This window comes from Xiphophorus couchianus, chromosome 8 (genome assembly GCF_001444195.1).
Source record: "Xiphophorus couchianus chromosome 8, X_couchianus-1.0, whole genome shotgun sequence".
NCBI lineage: Eukaryota > Metazoa > Chordata > Actinopteri > Cyprinodontiformes > Poeciliidae > Xiphophorus > Xiphophorus couchianus.
Genome location: NC_040235.1, coordinates 2,267,401 through 2,288,664, shown reverse-complemented (window position 1 = coordinate 2,288,664; position 21,264 = coordinate 2,267,401). Strand labels below are relative to the sequence as shown.

General features: G+C 41.7%; 1 protein-coding gene across 3 annotated transcripts in view; it reads right to left on the bottom strand.

Annotated features, from left to right (window-relative positions):
* Nucleotides 1-466: 466 nt before the first annotated feature.
* The window catches only part of pou2af1 (POU class 2 homeobox associating factor 1), a 42,427-nt gene continuing 21,629 nt past the window's right edge, over nt 467-21,264 (bottom strand). For 2 of the 3 annotated variants that reach the window (XM_028024836.1, XM_028024833.1), the window contains exons 2-5: nt 19,015-19,142; nt 6,853-6,892; nt 6,456-6,748; nt 467-3,536 (exon numbers count right to left, since the gene is read on the bottom strand). In XM_028024836.1, coding sequence (XP_027880637.1) covers nt 3,102-3,536; nt 6,456-6,748; nt 6,853-6,892; nt 19,015-19,142 — 896 coding nt within the window. In that variant the 3' untranslated portion in view covers nt 467-3,101. The remainder of the gene's footprint in view (nt 3,537-6,455; nt 6,749-6,852; nt 6,893-19,014; nt 19,143-21,264) is intronic. The other variant, XM_028024834.1, reaches the window with a different exon arrangement.

Genomic DNA, 21,264 nt, shown 5'->3' with positions numbered 1-21,264 from the left:
TGCACCAAAGTGCTGTACAAGGGAGGTCCAATGTCAGGTCTTTTTGATAAACGATTAATTACACACGCCTGGGTTGTTATTTTTTTGTCTTAAATTGATGTTGTAAGATTTATTGTTACACCTCCCACCTGTACCCCTGAATTACCTTGGGGACATAACAGCCATTTATAGCTTTAAAAAACAATAAAGGAGTTTCAAAACCAGTCAGACTGGCAGCCAATGCAGAGAAGCCAATACTGGGGTTATGTGCTCTTGTTTCCAGGTTCCAGTTAAGAGTCTAGCTGCAGCATTATGAATCATTGGAGACGCTGTAAAAAAGATTGGTCCATAATGCGTTGTAGTAGTCTAAGCATGTAGTAATGAAGACATGGATAAGTATTTCAAAGTCTTTGATACAGAAGCTATTGTAGAATATATAGGTGTCTAACCTCGTAGAATATATAAATAAACTCAGAACTCCTTCTGCTCAAAGTCGAACTAGAAAAGATTTAATGCACATCTGCTGAACCACAAAACATCACATACACTTAGTTACAGTAATCCAAAATCTCTTGACTTCTACTTCTGACATCAGCTTTTTATAGAGTCCGAGCTCTACTGGTGTGTATTGGGAACCCTCGACTAATGGCGTTGCTTTCTTCCATTTACGTAGCCTTTCTGGCTCGTCTTACACTGGATGTGTATTGGAAGTTCCTTGGGAATATTCAGACCTCTTAACTTCACATCTGCTCCGTTTCCAAAAGTGCTATTAGTCAAATTTTTTGTTCCTTATCTGATCAAACAGAGGTTCCTTCCCACGTCTTGAGCTCCGGCCCAGTTCCTTTGCTGGCGAGCAGGGAAATGTCTGGCGCCAGAACTTTCTTGCACAACAGCTTAAACTAACAACTTCCCTCTCTTTAATGATTGTTATTCGACATCTCTCCAAATCTGAATTCCTTCCTGACTTCTAGGTCAGATTGACCCAGTCCATTTGACACAATACATTTCTTTTAGAATAAAACATATCTTAGTGCGAACCAACATAATTTTTAACTATTAATATAATTATAGTCCTCTACAAAGCTAGATTTTTACCTTTGCTAGAAAGCGCAGATGAAAAAAATCTTGGTTTCACTACATAGCTCACCTGCTTATCCTATTTCAAGCAAAAATGACACCAAGATCCCTAACAGAAGATTGATAAAAAAAAAAAGAGCAAGGGAATCAAGAGGATACAGTCAATCAGCAATAAAGAGAAATGAATTGGCTGCTTTGCAAACACCAGCCAATAGCTTGTCAAGTAGCATTGCCGGCAGGTACTGCAGTTTCCCAAATTGCATTTAATTTCTTTAAATCTGTAAAAAGGAACAGGTTTCCACAAGTAATTTGCAGTTGCGGTCTACATAAAAAATCGGCAAATAGGTGAATCTGCAAATACGTGCTCACATCACAAATATATCTTTTTTTTTCTTCTGCCTGAAGGTAATAACATTTTGGAGTGGTCCAGCTAAAGCCCTGACTTGAATCTAGTAGAAAATCTTTTGAGGAAGTTAAAAGAGGCTGTCTAACCTCAAACATGAAGGTTATCAAGAATAGTCAAAATACCACAGGACACAAGCAAAAGGTACCCAGCAATACTGACAATGCATTGTGTAATGCAAGGACAGATGTATTCATTGATAACTTAAAAAAGTATCGACAATTTTCAACTTTTCAAATAAAATATATTAAAAAAAACATTTAATTGTTAAAATTCGTGCTCCATTTACATAATTTGAATTTTTTCAGTAGATTCTCTCTCATTTCCTAACAGAAACTGAGTTTTTGGTCTGTTATTTTAAATCTAAATCTGCCATACTTATAAATAATTTTAGCTGCTTATGGAATGAAAAGCCAATGCTTGATAAGGTTGACAACATTTAATTGAATTAAGAGATGTCAGCATGACATTAATTGGTATTATACATTATTGCAATAAGCTAACAAAATATGTAAATTCATGTAAATGCTTATTCTCCCTGCTGCCCACTGGGAAAAGGTTCAGCAGCTTCAAAAGCAAAACAACCAGATTCCACAACAGCTTCATGCCTCATGCCATAAGGACACCAAACTCCCATTTTATTATCTATATTTCCATTCATACATTTTTATTGGAGCCTTGCAACAAAACTTCTCTCAATTTGTACATTTTTTACATGTAAAATTGAATGATAAACTATGTCTATGTCTAAATATTAACAATTGAATATGTTATCAGTTCTTATCCCTGTAGTTGTGGTTGTAGACAAACCTTAAATATACCTTATTTGTGCCTTTGATTGAAACATAACACGTTCCAATACAAATATCTGCATCCTACATATTTAGGACAGTGTTATGGCAAAACCTAAGATCACCGCCTTTTCACAACCTCCACCCCATCCCACTGCTGCACAGTCATCAATGGAAATAACTAACATGTGAAGAGAGGATAAATTCCTGATGATGACAATATTTTGCCACCATCATGTTACACCACTAGAACCAAGGATTTACAAACAGAGCAATGTTTCTTATTTTTCAACTGAAGACAACTGTTGACTTTAGTTGAGTGAGGCTTCTTTATTTTTCAGACAGAACACGAGGAGTGCTCTAGGTCTACAACACAGGTGAAAGGCAGGAAAGATGTACTCGGAAAGAACCAGTTGTGTGAAGTTGCATCCAAGTTTGCATAGGGAAATGCTGTGCCTTAATTGTTTATGTTTTTTCACATGTTCACACAAATACAAATGAATTTGGGATTTTTTGGGGGGGGACAGATTTCTGTAAAATTGTGAACTATGGGACAAAAACATTTGTCATGCATTTCTGTTCATTCCCCACTGCCAGTACTAAATAGAATCAAATTTTACTGCAAATTAATCTTTGTAAATTTAATCTATCCGTTTTGTGCATCTAGTGGCTGAGAATTTCGCCCATACTTATTTGCTAAACATTTCCAGCTCTGTCTGATTGGAAGGTGGATTGTCTATGAACGAAGGCAAGAATTGAGTTAAAGTAAATGAATATGCCAAAATCTTCTGCAATCTCATGACCACTGAGTTAAAAAAAAATCTGTTTCAGTGGACTGAACAGTTGTGATTTCAGACATTAGGTAAGAACATGGAGCTGGAATATGAATTCTTGTCTTCTTCGTCATCATGCCCCTTCTGATCTTCCAGAAGTTTATCCAGCAGATTAGGGGACACTGGTTCTTCTTCAGGATTTTCTGCCAGAGAGTGAACTTGTGGTTCTTGGTCCAGCTCATGCCCTGAGTGCTGTTGGGTGTCCAGAATCTGAGGGTGAGGGTCCACCGCCTGAGTCTCTGGTTGAGGAATCATGGCGGTCAAAGACATGGGTAAAGGCATATGAACCAAAGGGGGGCCATGCAGAGCTGCAGAACCTGAGGCAAACTGAACTCCTGGGTTGGGCATAGCAGATATGGTGGTAAGAGGCTGTGCCCACAAGGGGTAGGCCAGCCCAGAGTCTGGGAGCTCCATCGGGGCGAGGGAGCTTTGACCTGGAGCCACTGGTATGGTCTGAAAGAAGAAACACATTCCAAGTTGTATTTTAAATGTATTGAAACAAAGTTAGGAATCTACAAACTGCTGCTGATAGAGATTGAGAGCAAAATCTTAAAATTTTTGAAGTAATAGATGACAAACACAGAGATTACCATTTGGTAAGAAAAGTTTACCAAATGGAAGAGTGGCTTTGGGTTGACCTGCTGATCTGTGAATAGGAGCAACCAGCTCCTATTCATATTTGAAAAACAGCACCAACTTTCAGCTGAAGCTCATTTAAACCGTCCAACATTTTTGGAAGGTTGTACTCTTTCCACTTCTGCCGGCATGGTTAAACATTAATAATCAATTTTATCTTCCTTTTTATCTTCAGCATTACTGTCTTTTCTTTTGAACAAATTAGTTACTGCTTTCTGCAGTCCACCTGTGTAAAATCTCCCAGTCCTTAAATCCAATTAGCAAACACAGTCTTTTAGAAGAAGATTATTTTCTTATTTTTTAGTCATTTCTATAGCTCGACGCAGACCTTTACCCTAACCCTATCCATTACCAGTACATGCCCAGCCCTGACCCTAACCCTAACTCAATTCACATTTTAGAATTGAGGGTTCTAATCTAACTTAGATATGACTTAAATTAAAATGGGAAAAGTGTTTTAATATTCGTCCGGAGGCTGCATGCTTCCATGGAAGGGTAACGGAATACAGCTCTTATACTGTACATGTAATTACTAAAATCACAATATCCTCACTGTGTATCCCTCAGAAAAATGAACCCATTTAAATTAAGAAATCTTTCCATGCATGATTCCACAGTAGAGAATGTTCATTTTAGTTACCATTGGTGCTGTAAGTGGTCCGGTATGCAACGGCACTAACAGCACTTTTAAATCTCACTTATCATTTTACGGGATTTTTTTCGTTTTTGTAACAGGTTTAAGTTAGTCTGTCTTTCCCCATCCATACGCTCCCTGACAGCAACGCACCTTAGCAGGTAAAAAAAGACGCGCACAGTTGCGCAAAACCCAGAAACAGGAGAACCGGAACATAGACAATAAACTAGATGTGAATCAGGGCATACAATCCGACGCTGATTAACGCTGAACAGTGAAAACAGCTCAAAATGGCAGATCAGGTGAAACACAAGATGATTAGGTGGTGCAGCAGGTGAGAGAAAATGGTGAGCGTCAATAAAAATGGGAAGCAAATTAACAACAGGACCGGGACAACAATGAACCAAGAGAGGATAATACTAATCAAAGAAAACTAAATGCTGATACTGTTTTCAGATAAAAGGTAAAATAATAATGTTGAAGTGCCAAGGGTTTGTTGAGACCACATCTAGTATTAAGAAATATATTTTACAGACCATAAAAACATAGTATTAAGTTCCATATAAGGAAATTATCACTTATTTATGTTTTTAATTAGATTTTATTTTATATATTTATTTCTTCAATATTATTTTTTATGTCAGTGTTAATGGCATGTTTAAGTGACTCTATGACACTTTCAATTTGACTCATTAGGACTGGATTAAGAACCAGCTTTGTTCTTTGTAATTTCTGTCCAGTAAAAATCTATAAATCTATAAATAAAAATCTATAAATCAATAGACCGGTCCATTTAAAAATGTCACCCATGTTTCTGTCCCATATTTGTATGGCATTACACGGATCTGGAACTTTTGTTTTTCCACTGAAAGAACTGGTTTAATGTCATGTGGGTGAAATTTTATAGAAGATACTCTGATGTTATCATGGTACCACCAGAAACCGACAGAAACACTTTAGAGAAGAAGAGTTCTGATTGATATTGTTGCAGTTCTATTCATGTTTTAATGTTGCAGAGCACTGTCTTTGCAAATAGTATTACTATACGACTTATCTGGCCATTTTGTGCAAGATTTAGGAACTAACATCAGAAAATGGCACAGAACAAGATGTTTTTTCACTCTGATAGGCCTACTGATTTCAAGTTGAATGTCATTTGATTTTTCTTAGACACCTGTTTTAGTAACACCTATAGTCACACCTATAGTAATTGAGCCCAAGAGTTGAAATTTCACTGTTTGAATGGAACACAACCATATGACTAAGTGAACTATAATTGGCTGTGTCTTTATGTTGCAAACAACACAATTTTAAAAACGAAACAACAAAATTCCAATAATTTTTCACAAAAAACAAAGAATTCATCACTTAAAACTTGACCATATTCAGTAGCTCCTGCTTTCACCAGGTTTTGTTGATTGCAAAAGCTTTGACACCTTTGGCTTCCCATATTTGTACATTTCATACTAGAATCATGCATTTAAAAGGTTTTCTCAATATTATCAGTCATTCTTGCATTGTGTGGGTGTGGCCTTCAGATTGCATAGCAAGGTTAAATATAGAGGTAAGTATGTATGCTTAACATTTTGTCTGACTGCCTAAAGCATGCCATGTCTTTGGTTGCAGCTCAGCATTAATAATGCACTGCCATTGCTTTGGTTGTCACATGACAAGTCCACCTGTAAAATAGAGTGCCTTTGTGGATGTATATGAAATCAGTCCCATATTAGCAAAGCATTAACTGACTTTTTGTTTTCAGAAGTAATTTCATGAATTGTAGCACAGTTGCATCAAGCTATCGTTTACTGATCCTTGCATAGATATGCGGCTGGATTCTAAAAACAACCAAACTGGCATTTTTTCTAGACTACCTAATAGTGTTTGAGATCACAGATTTTCCAGGTAAATGTGACTTTAATGTTAAAAAGAAGGTTGGATCTTCTAGTTTTATGTGCTTTATGCAAACTAGCACTAAGTCTGTCAGGCTACCAATCCAGTTGTTTCCACCGCCTTCATTTTTTTAAATACATATTCAAGAGTTCAGCACCTTGGGTAAATATACCGAAGCTGGTTTGAAGTTTGCACTGTAATTTCTTACTCACACCAAAGTTAGTTAGCAGTGGTGTGTGTGTATAGGTCAGCATGGTGTAGCTGGGACACAGAGTCTGCATGTATACATCAGCAGTGAGGGTAGAGGCAGCTGGGTAGGCCAGAGTCTGAGCTGTGGAGTCCTGCTGGTTGTAGTCAGATGAAGACCACGGCATCACAGCAGGCTGCAGCCCAGCGGTGGTGATGGGGGGAGCAGGTTTCCACCCGGCACCCTGTAGCCCTCGGTCTGCTGCCCCAGGAGACTGCTCAGCAGGGGAAGCACTGGCAACATCTGAACAAAAACCACCTAGACGTCAAAGATCAGTCCGAGATTAAACACTTTCTTTTTTTATGTAGTGTTCTTTGTTTTGGTTAATGTGTAATGGAGTCTCACGCAGGTGAAGCACGTACCTTGTATAAACGATGACTGATTGTTGTAACCCACCACATCCTGAAAAAAAGCAGACAATATCACAAAAGAAATTTTTTATCTGTAATTGTCACAGCAGCAACCATCCATGTCATGTTGATATATAAACATAAAATGCAGGTGGGAGCTGCAGCTGGGACGAGATATTAATTACACTGCAGGAGTTTCTGTGCAACACATGGTTAAGTGAAAGCATGCAGAAACAGTAACAGAGAGATTTACCACATCTGTTGTTTTCATTCATTTATCCACTATTAACTATATCTGAGTTTTCTGATTTATACATAAAACCCCAGCTAAATTCAAAACAGGCTAACAAGTATAACACAATTCTATCCTGTTCCAAAACTGACCTTTATTATAAACTATTAGTCTTGGCTTCACCATTCAGTCCTGAAGAAAATCTTAAGAACAGAGAAACTACTTAGAAAATATTGCCATAATCATATTTATTGCAAGGCTTCAAAATGTTAAAAAGACAAATAAGAACAGAACAAATAGAGTATGCAAGTGTCTGAAAAGTGTGTTCAAACTCAAATGGGCTACTTATCAGCTGATTAAAAGATTAAACTCACTAATCTATAAAATTTCTAAATCTTGACTTCTAATCTCATATTATGGTTCCCTCTCGGAAATGCCTGAAAAGCTGTTTGTCTTTGAATGAACCAAGATTGCTGAGTTGCATAAGCAGGGTTTCTTGAAATACACAACTGCAGCAGAGGTGGGGTGCAGTGAAGGGCTGCGCATGGTCAGGTCAAAGTGCCGAAATCAATTTTCACTATTGTATGATGAAAATCATATAGTTTTGTTTCTAGCCTCTTGTCATCTGGCCCTTCTTTTCACAGCCCCCCAATGAACTTTAGTCCCTTAAACTATATATTTAAACTATATTGTGTGATTAGTCTGAATTTTATGTGGCCTCCACAGACTGCAATTCAAAAACAACAGAAATTTGACGTCATTGTTCATAACTCTTTCTGTTCGCTGAGGAATTGAGCTCAATGAGAGAAACTGAGCAGATTTGATAGAAAGGCAACAGTAACGTTCCCGGTCATTACACAGCAGAAGACTAAAATCAAAGGAATGGCCTTTACAGACAATGTATCTAAAAGCAGAGCACATCAGTTCCACATCTTCAGTGATTTGTGCTGTTCACATTAATACATGTGAATTTGTTTGTATTTTATGCCCACATTGGCTGACAGGGAAGGAGAAATTGGTTTGGTCTCAGGAAAGATTAAAAATCTATTTATGAGGCAGAATTTTCCAAAGAATTGGATATTGTAAACACAGGATAGTCTCAGCTGGTGTACCTGGAAAACTGTGAGCTTGAGCTATATACTGGCTTACCACCTCTTGGGAACATCGCAAAAACATATTTCTGGGAATATCTGCTGTTTGCAAGTGATCAACTCGGTGCTTGAGAAGGTTTGCCAACTTGGGCTGTCCGACCCAACTTGGCAAACCTCAGGCAGCAAGATGACATCAAGCACTGCCAAAGCACTTAGAGGCTGTGGTGCTGTTGAGAACATGTGGAGAAGCCAAAGTTGATCTCCAGCTCTGGTCATGACAATTCCTAGATCCACCACAACTAATGAGTGGACATTCTGCTGTCAAGAGAACAAAGCCAGGGATACAACAGGCGAGGATGACAGATTTTGACTATGAAGAAATAATCAGTAACTGACTGTGTATTTTATTTTCACAGTTGTAGCTCTCCTGTAAAAGTCGACCGTTTAATCCCACCGGCAAAAATGCCAGACATTTGTTATAACTTCTGGACGCTCTAAGAAAATTGTTTTCACTTTTGGCAGCTAATTGAAGTTTTAAAATAAAATAATAGTGTCTACTCTAAGCAATATTAATTTCATGTCTCTAGTGTGAAGGGTCACATGAACAGACCTCTTTACCTCCAGCCTATAAAGCTGGAGGTAAATGTCAGTCGCAACCTGTACAAGAGGATATTTAAAATGTTTAAATATTTTAAAATATTTATTTAAAAATATTTAAATGAACTCATATAAATAAAATATTTTGAACATATGTTCTTTCAAGTGTCTTCTACTGATATTGCTGGGTTTCAGACACGTGAAATTCAGATGGCGGTCCGGAAGTGGATTTCTCTGGTTCAAAACAAAGTAAAATTGATCACAACGAGTAGCTATTGCCCTAAATAGGCTGGAACAGACGAGGCATGTTGAAAAAATATGCGTATATTTAGGATATGATCCGTATTATCTCAGTAAAAAAGACGTCTCCTATAGTCTAGACTCTAGAGGATGTACAGTACCCGGCATCGAGGCGAACCACATAACTAACTATCTGGAGCTGCAGACCTCATATTATACAACGAGCCAGAAGAAAGTTTTCAAAAGGCTGGAGAATAAAAACATTTAGTTTCAGGTTGGGTCAAATTTAGGATAAAAAGAAGCATTAAATGGCTGTCAACTTGTGTGAGTAGTGAGTTGTGCTATTTTAAGTAATTAATCTATGATAGCCATGCTATCGCTAACAGCAAACTAACCCATGTATTTCTATGAGCTTGGATCTTCTGGTAAATAATTTATTTAGCTTTTGTAAACCCAGGTTTATGCTGGAGTTGTACGTTAATGTTGAGTCGTAGGACGTTGGATTCAGGTCCAATGTATTATTATTTGGCTAATTAATGAATAAGCAGACAGGTAGCATAGAATTGCACAAAAATCCGTGAGAGATGGCTGAGTCCCAGAGCGAAATTCCGTGAAAGAGGAGTACGGAGCCTTGTGTCCGAAGCCCATTAAAATGTTGTCTACATCGTTTTAAACTGTGTGATTGTGAGCGTGAGTGGGAATAAAAATAGCAACAGGTATTTTGTTCCATGTAACACAGTAGGAGTGTAACAGGTAAACCTTTTATTGATGCAAACTCGACTAAAAACCCACCTGTTTAGGATTGTATTTGAAACGTAATCAATTACAAATTTATTGATAGAACCTGACTTCATGTTGTGTTCTGATTGTTGATTCTATGTTGCATTGTGTTTTTGTGTTTGATATGATGTAAAGCACTTTGAAATGTCTTGCTGCTGAAATGTGCTATACAAATAAAATCTGATTTGATTTTGATTTGATCATGTAATCTCCCTCTCACTCGCTCCTTCATCTCCCTCACCCTCTCTGCATGCCTCAGAGAGAGTCATAAAACACCCGGCTGTTTTATGATGATAATATGTATACAAATATATCAGAAGAAGACCTCCATAAGAAAGACTTCTAGCTGTTTTCTCTAATAGCTAGTAAGATCCAGGTCCATATGGTCACTCAGGACACATTTAGATACCAAGTCTGAATGATAGATTCAGTGCAGGACACTTAAACCTGATCACTCAATAGTGATGTCAATGCCAGGGCTGAATAGAACCTCTGTCATACCAGACCTTGTTATATTGTGTCTAGGTAACCCTCTTTGCCGCCCGTATGACCAGGTGCCAATAGCATGACCCACCGATATAGCAGACACACTTTAAAGACATGCCTCTGAAACTTTGCTTTCAGTAGACTCTACGTTTGGAGAAACCACAGAATCAACATATCCGATGTCAAGTACTCACCTGGGTCAGGTTAGGAAACACACAAAGAAAGACCTAGAATTACAACTGATAATGCAGTTTATGACAAATGGAAGACTAAAATATGAATCTAAAGTGCCTGATATGCTTAGCCATGTTATACAGTGAAAAACGTAACCTCTACCTAATGGAATAAAACAAAAAGCTGAAAAAGCTTTGAAGACAGCCAGGATATTTTAACACAGCATTCATATATTTCCTTGAAACCATTAGGCATTGACCTTTTGATATATTTGCTTTGACATTTTTAGCCTACCAAATTGCTCTACTGAAATTTTTACATGATATTGCTGTTAATATTATGCTTAATTCAGTTAAACTAAACTTGTTCTTTTAAAAAAGTATGGGCTGTTTTGCTCCAATCGATTGTCTACTGTTTATCCATGTTTGGCTTGTGAATGTAACAGATCTGGAAGTGAAGTGCTCAGATTTACTTCCTTGTAACACCATCCAGCTCCTCTTGGAGGAGGTATTGTGTATTATGTATGGTTTGTGTCAACCAGTCATCTATGGGATTTTTAAAATATAGTTCAGAAATAATTTTTGAGAGGAGAGCAAAAGGTAAGATACATAATTAGAATTTGCCCAATAATTAGGTTACGACCTTACAAAGGTGCATAAAACTTGGTCAATATTTCGCTAATATTGAAAAAACACACTTTTGCAATTGCAGTGTTTCCATTGATTAAGAAATGCAATTAAAGTCACACATGAGTAAGCTTGTCATGCAGTAGGTTATTAAATAAACATGTGCATCAGCATCCTCCAGCTATTTCTTGTCATCTTCTCCGTGGTTTGTGCCAGTAGCAACATCATGTGTTGATCACGTGATTTGTGTGATGCAAAAAAAAGTATTTCTATTTCCGTTTTGCAAAATAAACAAATTTTAATACAGCCAAAAGAAAATTTACTGGGGCGTGCTGTGGTGGCGCAGGGGGTTAGCACGCTCCACGTTTGGAGGCCTTAGTCCTCGACACGGACGTCGCGTGTTCGACTCCCAGTTCCTGCAACCTTTGCCGCATGTCTTCCGCCCTCTTTCCTGTCTGCCTACTGTCTCAAAAAATACGAGCCACTAGCACCGCAAAAAGTCTTCGGACAAAAAAATGGAAAAAAAAAAAAAAAATTCACTGAAACCTTTTAATGAAAACGAGAGAAATTGGCATGTTTCCATTAGGCAAGTAAATTTTAGAAATGCCAAATGTCAAAGATTAGGTCATTAGTTGTGTTTTCATAGTCAATGAAAACACAACTAATGACCTAATGACTTTGACCACCATTATTATTGTGAAAAGTATGATATGGGGAGACTTTTGTATGTAGTTCTGACTTCAGGGTTGCACCAATTGACCAGTTCACAGCCAGTGATGGCATAGTTACTTTGAAAAAGTAACTTTAATCGAATTACTGATTACTCCTTGAAAAAGTAACTTTTTTAGTTATTTTCAGCAGCTGCTAACAACAACGCTCGACCACCTGTGAAAATTACATAGATCTTTGCCAATACTTAATTATAAGCTATTTTATAATGGAAACATCAACAATGTGTCTCTACTTATAAGTTTGAACTGAAGAGATTTTTTTAATGGTTACAGTACAAAAGAAAAAACGTTAGAAATTTGTGCATGTTTTTGTGTGGTCCACTATTGTCTGGAAAACTCTAAGAAGGATGCCCATCGACCCCCCAGCCTCCAGGTTGTGCGTTACGGCCCTGCGTTTGGTGTCAGAGCGCAGCGCTCCTCCTGCGGCTCCACAATTCAGATGGTTGCTGCACAGATTTGTGACACTTATCTTAATATTTATAATTATAATGGCGTTTAGTTGCACAACTTTACGGACTTTTTCATTCGTGGCTGTTTTCACGTTTTTTGCGCTGTTCATATTAGTCTCGATGTTTCCAATGTTCTGGATAGCTCGACGTGATTGACTGGTAATATATTAACTTGACATTAACAAAAACACAGCGGGACGGATGATCCGGGAAATGATGGACTAAAACAACTGGATGTCAGATAAATTCTGGGATTTATTATGAGTCTCTGCTTATTTCCAAGCCCAAATGAGCAACTTCACGTTCAAAAATGAGTCCAAAAAGGCGCAACCCGCCACTCATTAAACTTGCAGGCGACTTTAAAAAAAAAAAAAAAAATCCCGAAGCCGCTTATAAAAATGGAACTTGGCGACAGAAACTCAAAATAGTTCCTGTTTTTCCACCAACAAAATGTGCATCTCCCTCAATTGTTTACATTTATGTAGCATAGAGACGTCGGTCACTCGACAAGACAAGTAGAGGAAATACGATTAAATAACGAAAGAAGACAGTAACGCAAAGTGATTTCGATAAGCAACTGTAGTCTGACTGCTGGATTTGAAATAGCAACGCCTTAGATTACTTGTTACTGAAAAAAGTGGTCCGACGTCATACTGAAATCACTGTTCACAGCTGTGTGGGATATCTCTATCACCTCTTGTGATTTATGAATGTCTAGCGGGAGAGTGTCTAGCCTCCTCCATGGGCTGCCACCTTATCGTGGTGGAGGGGTTTGAGTGCCCCAATGATCCTAGGAGCTATGCTGTCTGGGGCTTCATGCCCCTGGTAGGGTCACCCAAGGCAGACAGGTCCTAGGTGAGGGACCAGACAAAGTGCAGCCCGAAGACCCCAATGATGAGTAAAAACATTGGACTTGGTGTTCCCTCGCCCGGACGCGGGTCACCGGGGCCCCTCTCTGGAGCCAGGCCTGGAGGGGGGGCACGATGGCGAGCGTCTGGTGGCTGGGCTTTTACCCATGGAGCCCGGCCGGGCTCAGCCCGAAGAGGAAACATGAGCCCCCCCCCCATGGGCCCACCACCCGTGGGAGGGGCCAAAGGGGTCGGGTGCACTGTGTGATGGGTGGCGGCCAAGGGAGGGGACCCTGGCGGTCCGATCCTCGGTTGCAGAAACTGGCTCTTGGGACGTGGAATGTCACCTCTCTGGTGGGGAAGGAGCCGGAGCTAGTGCGTGAGGTCGAGAGGTTCCGGCTAGAAATAGTCGGTCTCACCTCGACGCATGGCTCTGGTTCTGGAACCAGTCTCCTTGAGAGGGGCTGGACATACTTCCACTCTGGAGTTGCCCAGGGAGAGAGACGTCGGGCAGGAGTGGGCATACTTGTTGCTCCCCATCTCGGTGCCTGTACGTTGGGGTTCACCCCGGTGAACGAGAGGGTAGCATCCCTCCGCCTACGGGTGGGGGGACGGGTTCTGACTGTCGTTTGTGCTTAAGGGCCGAACGACAGTTCAGATTACCCACCCTTTTTGGAGTCCTTAGAGGGGGTACTGGAGAGTGCTCCTCCTGGGGACTCCCTTGTTCTGCTGGGGGACTTCAACGCTCACGTGGGCAACGACAGTGAGACCTGGAGGGGCGTGGTTGGGAGGAACGGCCCGCCCGACCTGAACTCGAGCGGTGTTCTGTTGCTGGACTTCTGTGCTCGCCATGGATTGTCCATAACGAACACCATGTTCAAGCATAAGGGTGTCCATATGTGCACTTGGCACCAGGACACCCTAGGCCGCAGTTCGATGATCGACTTTGTCATCGTTTCATTGGATCTGCGGCCGTATGTCTTGGACACTCGGGTGAAGAGAGGTGCGGAGCTGTCCACTGACCACTACCTGGTGGTGAGTTGGCTCCGGTGGCGGGGGCGAAAGCCGGTCAGACCTGGCAGGCCCAAACGTGTTGTGAGGGTCTGCTGGGAACGTCTGGCGGAATCCCCTGTGAGACAGAGCTTTAACTCCCATCTCCGGCAAAACTTCGAACACGTCCCGGGGGAGGTGGGGGACATGGAGTCTGAGTGGACCGTGTTCCGTGCCTCCATTGTCGAGGCGGCCGACCGGAGCTGTGGCCGCAAGGTTGTCGGTGCCTGTCGCGGCGGCAACCCTCGAACCCGTTGGTGGACACCTTCGGTGAGGGATGCCGTCAGGCTGAAGAAGGAGTCCTATCGGGCCTTTTTGGCCTGTGGGACTCCGGAAGCAGCTGATGGGTACCGGCGGGCGAAGCGGCATGCGGCTCGGGCGGTTGCTGAGGCAAAAACTTGGGCGTGGGAGGAGTTTGGAGAGGCCATGGAGAAAGACTTCCGCACGGCTTCGAGGCGATTCTGGTCCACCATCCGGCGTCTCAGGGGGGGGAAGCGGTGCAGCACAAACACTGTTTATAGTGGGGATGGTGTGCTGCTGACCTCTACTCGGGACGTTGTGGGTCGGTGGGCAGAGTACTTCGAAGACCTCCTCAATCCCACCAACATGCCTTCCACTGAGGAAGCGGAGCCTGGGGACTCTGGGTTGGGCTCTCCAATCTCTGGGGGCGAGGTCGCCGAGGTGGTTAAAAAGCTCCTCGGTGGCAAGGCCCCGGGGGTGGATGAGATCCGCCCGGAGTTCCTTAAGGCTCTGGATGTTGTAGGGTTGTGTTGGTTGACGCGACTCTGCAATATCGCATGGACATCGGGGGCAGTTCCCCTGGATTGGCAGACTGGGGTGGTGGTCCCCCTGTTCAAAAAGGGGGACCGGAGGGTGTGCTCCAATTATAGAGGGGTCACACTCTTAAGCCTCCCTGGCAAGGTCTATTCAGGGGTCCTGGAGAGGAGGGTCCGTCGGATAGTCGAACCTCGGATTCAGGAAGAGCAGTGTGGTTTTCGTCCTGGTCGTGGAACACTGGGCCAGCTCTACACCCTCGGCAGGGTCCTGGAGGGTGCATGGGAGTTCGCCCAACCAGTCTACATGTGTTTTGTGGACTTGGAGAAGGCGTTCGACCGTGTCCCTCGGGGAGTCCTGTGGGGGGTTCTCCGGGAGTATGGGGTACTGGGCCCTTTGATACGGGCTGTCAGGTCCCTGTATGACCGGTGTCAGAGTCTGGTCCGCATTGCCGGCAGTAAGTCGGGCTCGTTTCCGGTGAGAGTTGGACTCCGCCAGGGCTGCCCTTTGTCACCGATTCTGTTCATCACTTTTATGGACAGAATTTCTAGGCACAGCCAAGGTGTTGAGGGGATCCGATTTGGTGGCCTTAGGATCTCATCTCTGCTTTTCGCAGACGATGTGGTCCTTTTGGCTTCATCAGGTCGTGATCTGCAGCTCTCGCTGGAGCGGTTCGCAGCCGAGTGTGAAGCGGCCGGGATGGGGATCAGTGCCTCCAAATCCGAGGCCATGGTCTTGAGCCGGAAAAGGGTAGAGTGCCTTGTCCGGGTCAGGGGGGGTGTCCTGCCCCAAGTGGAGGAGTTTAAGTATCTCGGGATCTTGTTCACGAATGGGGGAAGAAGGGAGCGGGAGATCGACAGGCGGATTGGCGCAGCGTCTGCTGTCAAGCGGGCGCTGTACCGGTCCGTCGTGGTGAAGAGAGAGCTGAGCCAAAAAGCGAAGCTCTCGATTTACCGGTCGATCTACGTTCCCACCCTCATCTATGGTCATGAGCTTTGGGTCATGACCGTAAGAACGAGATTGCGGATACAAGCGGCCGAAATGGGTTTTCTCCGTAGGGTGGCTGGGCTCTCCCTTAGAGATAGGGTGAGAAGCTCAGTCATCCGGGAGGGACTCAGAGTAGAGCCGCTGCTCCTTCACATCGAGAGGAGCCAGTTGAGGTGGCTTGGGCATCTGGTCAGGATGCCTCCTGGACGCCTCCCTGGTGAGGTGTTCCGGGCATGTCCCACCGGGAGGAGGCCCCGGGGAAGACCCAGGACACGCTGGAGAGACTATGTCTCTAGGCTGGCCTGGGAACGCCTCGGGATTCCCCCGGAAGAGCTGGAAGAAGTGGCCGGGGAGAGGGAAGTCTGGGCCTCCCTTCTGAAGCTGCTACCCCCGCGACCCGACCTCGGATAAGCGGAAGAAGATGGATAGCGGGAGAGTAGAGGTTGCTCATCTTTGCAAGTTTATGATGGAAATATGTTGCTAGCAAAATTGTTGAGAGCCATCTGGTGAGTTTTCTAATTTGGAAGGTTAAATTATCTTAGATCAATACCTTTGATACAGAGCAGTAGTAGCTTTACTTGCCTCTCTGATTGGACACACAATACCTAAAGCACTCTTTCTGCTGATAGTGAAGACTTGACCCCTCTTCTTGACCTCAGTGGAGAACACAATGTCTCTTAGAATTAGAATGAAATTTTATGAGGACTGAGAAAGTTAGCTGAGAAGCTGCCAATAAAACAGAATACCTGCAACACCTCTGGCAGATTGTCCCAATATCCCTAAAGCACACTTTGAACCTACTTTATTAGTTGTAAGCTTTTAATACAAGCAACATAGAGCTTTACATCTTTGTCTAAATGTATTTTCATAGACAAAAAGTGGTCATTTAAACAGTTTAAACTCCAGAGTCATACACACTAAAATCTCAGTGAACTCTTTAACAATATACCGCATATTGACTGGATTCCTGTGTTAGATGTTTTAGTAAATTGTTGCTGTTTTTCTTCATCTGTCTTATGTCTCTATACACCTTGAGTTCTGCATTTTCAATTCTGTTGTATTTGCACAATTAAAACATTCATTCATTGTAATAGTATTTATATTCTAACACATAATCACTCAAAGTGCTTCTACACTCTAGAGCAGGGGTGGGCAATCCTGGTCCTCGAGGGCCGGTGTCCTGCAACTCTTGCAAGTCTCCCTGGTCCAACACACTTGAATCCAGCAGCTGAATCACCTCCCAAGTGCAGTCAGGTTCTCCAGAGTCCTGCTAATGACCTCATTATTTGACTCAGGTGTGTTGAAGTGGAGATGCATCTAAAAGTTGCAGGAGTCCGGCCCTCGAGGCCTGGAGTTGCCCACCCCTGCTCTAGAGTCTCATTCATCCAGCCATGCTTTAATGTCATGCCTTTATACTGCAGCACACTAATATATAGGCAAGGCCTGAAATGGCCACATCAACATGTGAAGCTGGAATTGAACTCACAACTTTCCTATTACAAGACAACTAATTTTCCATGGGAGATGGAAATTGATGAAGTGAGGGCCAGTACAATTTCTAACACATGCCATAGATCCTCATTTTGAAACCAACCTGTCAGACAATTAGCCCGGTCTATTGTTCCAGCATTCCCAATCCCAGTACTGAATCGCCTCTCTCTCATTCCTCCTTTAGCTATTCTTGTTAAATCATGTTTTCATCATTTTTTATTCATTAAAATCTTCAATATTAACTTCATGCCTCAGTCTCTCTGCATATGGAACCACTTTAACCTCAATGCAACATTACATAATCAGTCCAATGAGAAAAAACATTTAAATATTAGACTTTTTAATGACTTGAATGATGAGTGGATGTAAAATTCAGAGTTAGAATTGTACCACACCTAATCAGGTGGTTCACACTGTGAAGCGGTATCTGCCTGACAACTCTTTCTGTGTGTGTGTGTCGCTGTGTGTTTGTAAGTCTGTTAAGTGTTAAAAAAAAGCTAAGTAGGAGGGCTTTTTGGCAATTGTATGAGTTATTTTGCATAGGGCTGCATGCCCAGCCCTGGAGCCATGTAGAGAATGGCTGTAACTGTCATGGAAAAACACCTGGAACATATAAGGACAAAATCCCCCTCTGACTACTTACAAACACATCAGCCCTTCTTTCAAGTTTCAAGTGCCACACATAATTTATCAAAAGACAGCTACATACCTCCCACACAAAATTGCTCTTTTCTGCTTAGAGTCTGTTTTTGCAAACTAACAGGAGACTTTGATATCTTTGTTGGCCTTCCTAGTGCAGAGATCATGAAAATAATTGGTGCAATCCATCAAGAGGTTCCTGAGCTAAGAGTGCTATCACAAGTGTGTGATCAAAAAGCAACATTAAGAAAAATACATCTCCTAAACAATGGATATGTTGGTGTATGGATGTGAATTTAAATAAGAAATGACATGTTATTTTAAGTGTTCTACTGAATCCATGCAGAAAATCTCCCAGGATTAGAGCTGTTTGAGTTGTGTAACAGCACCAAATTGAGTCATGGTTCTATGTTTTTTGTTGCTGCAATAAATGTCATACTTCAAATTTAAGTGAGAGCTGAAATCATGGGATACTGTTTCTTTTGTTGTAGGAGTAAAACCTTCTAGGAAACCTTTATAATGAATGATATGTATAACTCAACAAATGTCACCAAAACGAAGGTAGGGGAATGCAGAACGTGTGATGTCAGTAGTGTACACTGACATCAGAACTCCACTCTAACACCCGGATGTTGCCACTAGTGGAAAAGACAAAGCAGTCCACAGGAAGTGGTAGGACGATGATGGCACTGCATGTTTTTTAATTACTTATCCCACAAACAAACTTATTCATGTGTGATTTTAATTGCATTTCTTATTTCATGGAAACAGCACAAATAAGAAATTGTGTTTTAGATGTCAAAGGAATATGAGTTTTGCACACATTTGCTATGTGTGAAAAACTTTATGTCATCAATCTGATCCATGTGTTCTGAACCAGGAACATGTCTGAAATATTCAGAACACCAGCTGTTGAGGACTGACTTGGAACACCATTGCAGTTTGTGACTGTCAGTTTCATGTGTGATGATGTCCTCACAGCTGTGAAATGCGTGGTCTTAGTGCTGTGATGCTCCAGGCTCCTCTTTCTCCTCAGCAGCTCCTTAACTGGATCCCGGACACGAACTCCCTGGTATGGCCGGGACCTTCCCTGGGCAGATGGCTGTGCTGGAAAGACCAGAATCACACCACAAACATCAAGGTGCTTTCCCCTCTAACTGCCTCTAAACTTGTTTGAATGACTTAAAGAAGTGCAAAAAAACCCCAAAAACAAACCCATATTAACTTTTTGAAAAGAATCAAGTGTGAAACTACCAGGAATCCATTATCTTTCAGTTTTGTCACATTTGATAACCCAGCTAGCATCTAGATTGGGCCAAGAAATATCTGGAGACAGATTTTCAGATTTTGCAAAGGTCTGAAGAATGAAATGTTTTTTTTTGTTCTCCGTCATTTTGACTGACAGCGTTAAAAAAAATCTGTCATGTTCTATTTTTATCAGTTAAATTATAATCATATTTACATAGGCTATTCAGCCGCATTTTTTTTCTCCTCCCCTCCAAGGGGTCTTTTGTGGGCTCTAGTGTCCCTTATATGAAAGTAGGCTGACAGGAAATGGGGAAAGAGAGGGGTAAGACATGCAGCAAATATCGCCGGGTCCAGGAATCGAACCCGCGACGGCCACGTCGAGGACTCAAGGCCTCCAAACATGGGTCGCGCTAACCGCTACGCCACCACAGCACGCCCCCAACCGCATTTGGCTCCGCTGTCGTAGGGACAGATACAGGAAATCCTTCCTGCCACATGCCATCTCACTGTACAATAAAAGCTAAATCATTGTTCTGCACTAATCAGTCCGATTTTGCACAACTGCACTGTGGCACACTTGCTGTACATATATTTACATATACATATCTGCATTTTTTTGAATCTTTGCAAGGACTGCTCTTAAGTTGCCTTTTATATTAACAGCATTTCATATTTTTACAATTTATAGCATTTCATATTTTATTTTTATTTTATCTACAACTACTACTCAGTGGTAGTTGTTATTGTGTCTTGTCTCTATGCTGTAACTGCGAAGTAATTTCCCTGCTGGGATGAATAAAGTACTTCTATTCTATTCTATTATTCACCTAGTTCAGGCGACGGCAACCCAAAATGTTGAAAAAGCCATATTGGACCAATAAAAAAACAACAAATCTGTCTGGAGCCACAGAAAATTAAAAGCCTTATATAAGGCTTATAATGAAGGCAAAACAAGCTTTAAGTGTTTATATTAGCCTATTATCAAAATGACTAAGTGTATACATAATTAGCATTCATGATTAAATGTTTATTTTCCCTGCAGTTCGTCCTGGAAGGAATGATGCACCACGTGACTCTGTTGTACAATGGTGCTTTAAGTTTACCTTCTGTTACAATATTAATATATTATGTTCGTTGACAGGGAAAAGATAATTTTTTTTTCCTTTTGGAACCCGTAAAATCTGCTCCCAAAAGCAGTCTGCATAACGATCGCTCTTTATAAATAGTCACCATTAAGTTGTGATTGAACCAACAACTAAACGGAACATGCTTAACGTGCCCCTTATCTGGGCAACAAATGGAGAGCAATAAAATGCAACCTGCAGTTATAAAATAAAACAGCAGCCTTTTGAAAAAGTAAAGTATATAAAATTAAATTGGTTTAAGTTTGATTTCTGTGCAAATGCCAAGCAAGTCAGTGCAATGGTAAAATATAGCAGCATCCTCTTTTTTTTTGACATGCAACCATCCTCGGATCTGAGCAACAAAACACAATAATATCGCTAAGTGTCATTCTAAATATATACTGACAAAAATCACTAATCAATTATAAAACAACCATCCATCCATCCATTTTCTAACACCCTTGTCCCTAAAGAGGTCAGGAGAGGTGCTGGTGCCTCTCCAGGTAACGTTCTAGATGAGAGGCAGGGTCACCCTGGACAGGTCGCCAGTCTGTCGCCGGGCAACACAGAGACAGACAGGACAAACAACCATGCACACACACACTCACACCTAGGGAGAATTTAGAGAGACCAATTGACCTAACTGTAATGTTTTTGGACTGTGGGAGGGAGCCGTAGTACCCGGAGAGAACCCACACATGCACAAGGAGAACATGCAAACTCCATGCAGAAAGACCCCGGGCCGGGAATCGAACCCAGGACCTTCTGGGTCCTGGCAAGGCTGCAAGGCAACAGTGCTTCTGTTTACGGACATCACTGAACAGCTTCTCAACATAGAGCATGCAAGATGCAACTTT